A 2,060-nucleotide genomic window follows, 5' to 3' on the forward strand; every position below is an offset into this window, starting at 1 on the left:
TTTTTTCAGGGTCTTATAAGATCCGGGATCTTACTTAAGACCCCACTTTTAAGCGGGACGCACACTCTTTTAATATTAAAAATTGAAATATAATGATATAAAGTTATTGATAGTTGATTAGTAGGTTCCATTTAAGAATTTTATGTAAGATATGGATTGAAGTAATTGAATACTTATTAGATACTACTAAAAAATTATAAATGAGTGATGTATACACGTGTGACTCAATTAAGAACCCGAAAATAAATGTCTCCATTGTGGATGCTTCACTACTTTAAAAATAATATCTAAATAGAAAAATTACCTAAAAAAATATTTCCAATCACCAATTCATGATAACCATCAACTCTATTCTTTATAGACAAGATATATTTATACAGACATAAATGAAATACATGTAAGACTATTCTCAAAAACATTAAAAAAAAAATGTCTTACTAACATGCCACTTGTGTCTATCTAAGTCCTTTCATACACCTTTCATCCATGAGAAATGGAGAAGATCTTAACTTCTAATCATTAGTCAAAATGTCTCCACCTCGGCACCATGTAAATACTCTTCATTTCTTTCGAGAAATTGAGAGGATTCCAACTTATAATCAGCCGTCAAAATGTCCCCGCCTCGTCAATCTCCGCGTATCTGACCCGGATGCTATTCGGGTCTTAACCCGTTCAAACTCGGTAACCCGACAAGGAATAGTGATTCCACCTTGATGACAAAACCCATACTCCTTCTCAGCTTCTTTCAACAATTCCCCAAACAAAGGATGGTTGAAATAAACCACCGGCACCAAAACCCGCCGAAACTCACCGTCTTTCTGCCCAACATACACCGCTAAATGCCCCTTCGGCACCGGGGAACCGCTTTGCTCAACCGGGTCGGATCCTACCGGCAAATAACCAAATTTACCCGACCCTGCTTTTGAACATAGAGACCTTGCTTTTGTAGTTATCTTCCTCCCCCATGATAGAAGCTTCGTCGTCAAATGATTCTTCTCCGGTGAGGCACCAAGACGACGGTATCTCAGTCTTGTCCGGAATATCCATTTACTGACCCGAATCACTTTCTTCCCTAGCTTGAATTGCATGGTTATCTCAAAATGAAGAAAAAAAAAAACAGTTTTTATGAGAAAATTATGGGTTTTGTTAGTGTGTGGTTGAGACTATGAGAAGAGTCATAGATCTGCAGTGAATAACACAAATTTTAGAGAATTGTTTGTGATATTTGATGACCCATCAAGCAAAAATTGAAGCTTTTATGGATCTTGAAGTGGGTTTTTGTTGTTGAGTTGAAAAATGAAAATTTTGATGAAGATGAAGAGGGTTATAAGAAAATGAAAATTCAATTTATAAAGTTAGGAATTAATGAAAAAAACATTGGAACATGAATGAGACAGAGGAAGGAACATAGAAAGAGGTAGTTGAGCACCTGGTACGGAAATGTAGTGGCATAGAAAGAGGTTATGTTTATATAAGGTAGAATAGTGAAGAGAGGAAATTTATGATGTTGGATTTTCAAAGTGAAGTTGTTGACAGTCAAACATCAAATATTTGTAATTCAAATTTTCTAAATAGAAAAAACAAAAATACTTGTAATATAATAATGCTCATTTATGAATTTAGATAAGAATGAAATAATGTAGGAGTGCCTCATTTCTTGCAAATAAAGGATTTCTCTATTTTACCATGTTTCACTCATGCATCTTTGGTTAATGCATTGAATTTTCATGGTCATAGGAAGGATAGGCATGAAATAAAGGCCTATTTGACAATACCAATTTCTGAGTTTATGTGGATAAATTATGCTCCCATCGGTCTTATTTATAAAATTTTTTTTTGACTTTTTTGATTTATTGCGTAAATGATGTACGTAGTCTATATAATATATCAATTATTCAATGAATCTAAAAAGTAAATTTTTTCATACAAATAGGACCGGAGGAAGTACCATGTTCGACTCAAAATTATACACCTTCCGGTCACTATTATAAACAAAAATTTGTATTTTAAATTTATTCATTAAATGATGTATGTGATCTATAATAAAGACCATATACATC

General features: G+C 33.5%; 1 protein-coding gene across 1 annotated transcript; it reads right to left on the reverse strand.

Annotated features, from left to right (window-relative positions):
* Nucleotides 1–329: 329 nt before the first annotated feature.
* LOC25491639 (auxin-responsive protein SAUR36) lies at nucleotides 330–1,497 on the reverse strand. Its single transcript, XM_013599626.3, has one exon. The coding sequence runs from the start codon at nucleotides 1,086–1,088 to the stop codon at nucleotides 600–602; it is 489 nt and encodes a 162-aa protein (XP_013455080.1). The 5' UTR covers nucleotides 1,089–1,497; the 3' UTR covers nucleotides 330–599.
* Nucleotides 1,498–2,060: the final 563 nt, after the last annotated feature.

The sequence above is a fragment of the Medicago truncatula genome, chromosome 4 (assembly GCF_003473485.1).
Source record: "Medicago truncatula cultivar Jemalong A17 chromosome 4, MtrunA17r5.0-ANR, whole genome shotgun sequence".
Classification (NCBI taxonomy): Eukaryota; Viridiplantae; Streptophyta; class Magnoliopsida; order Fabales; family Fabaceae; genus Medicago; species Medicago truncatula.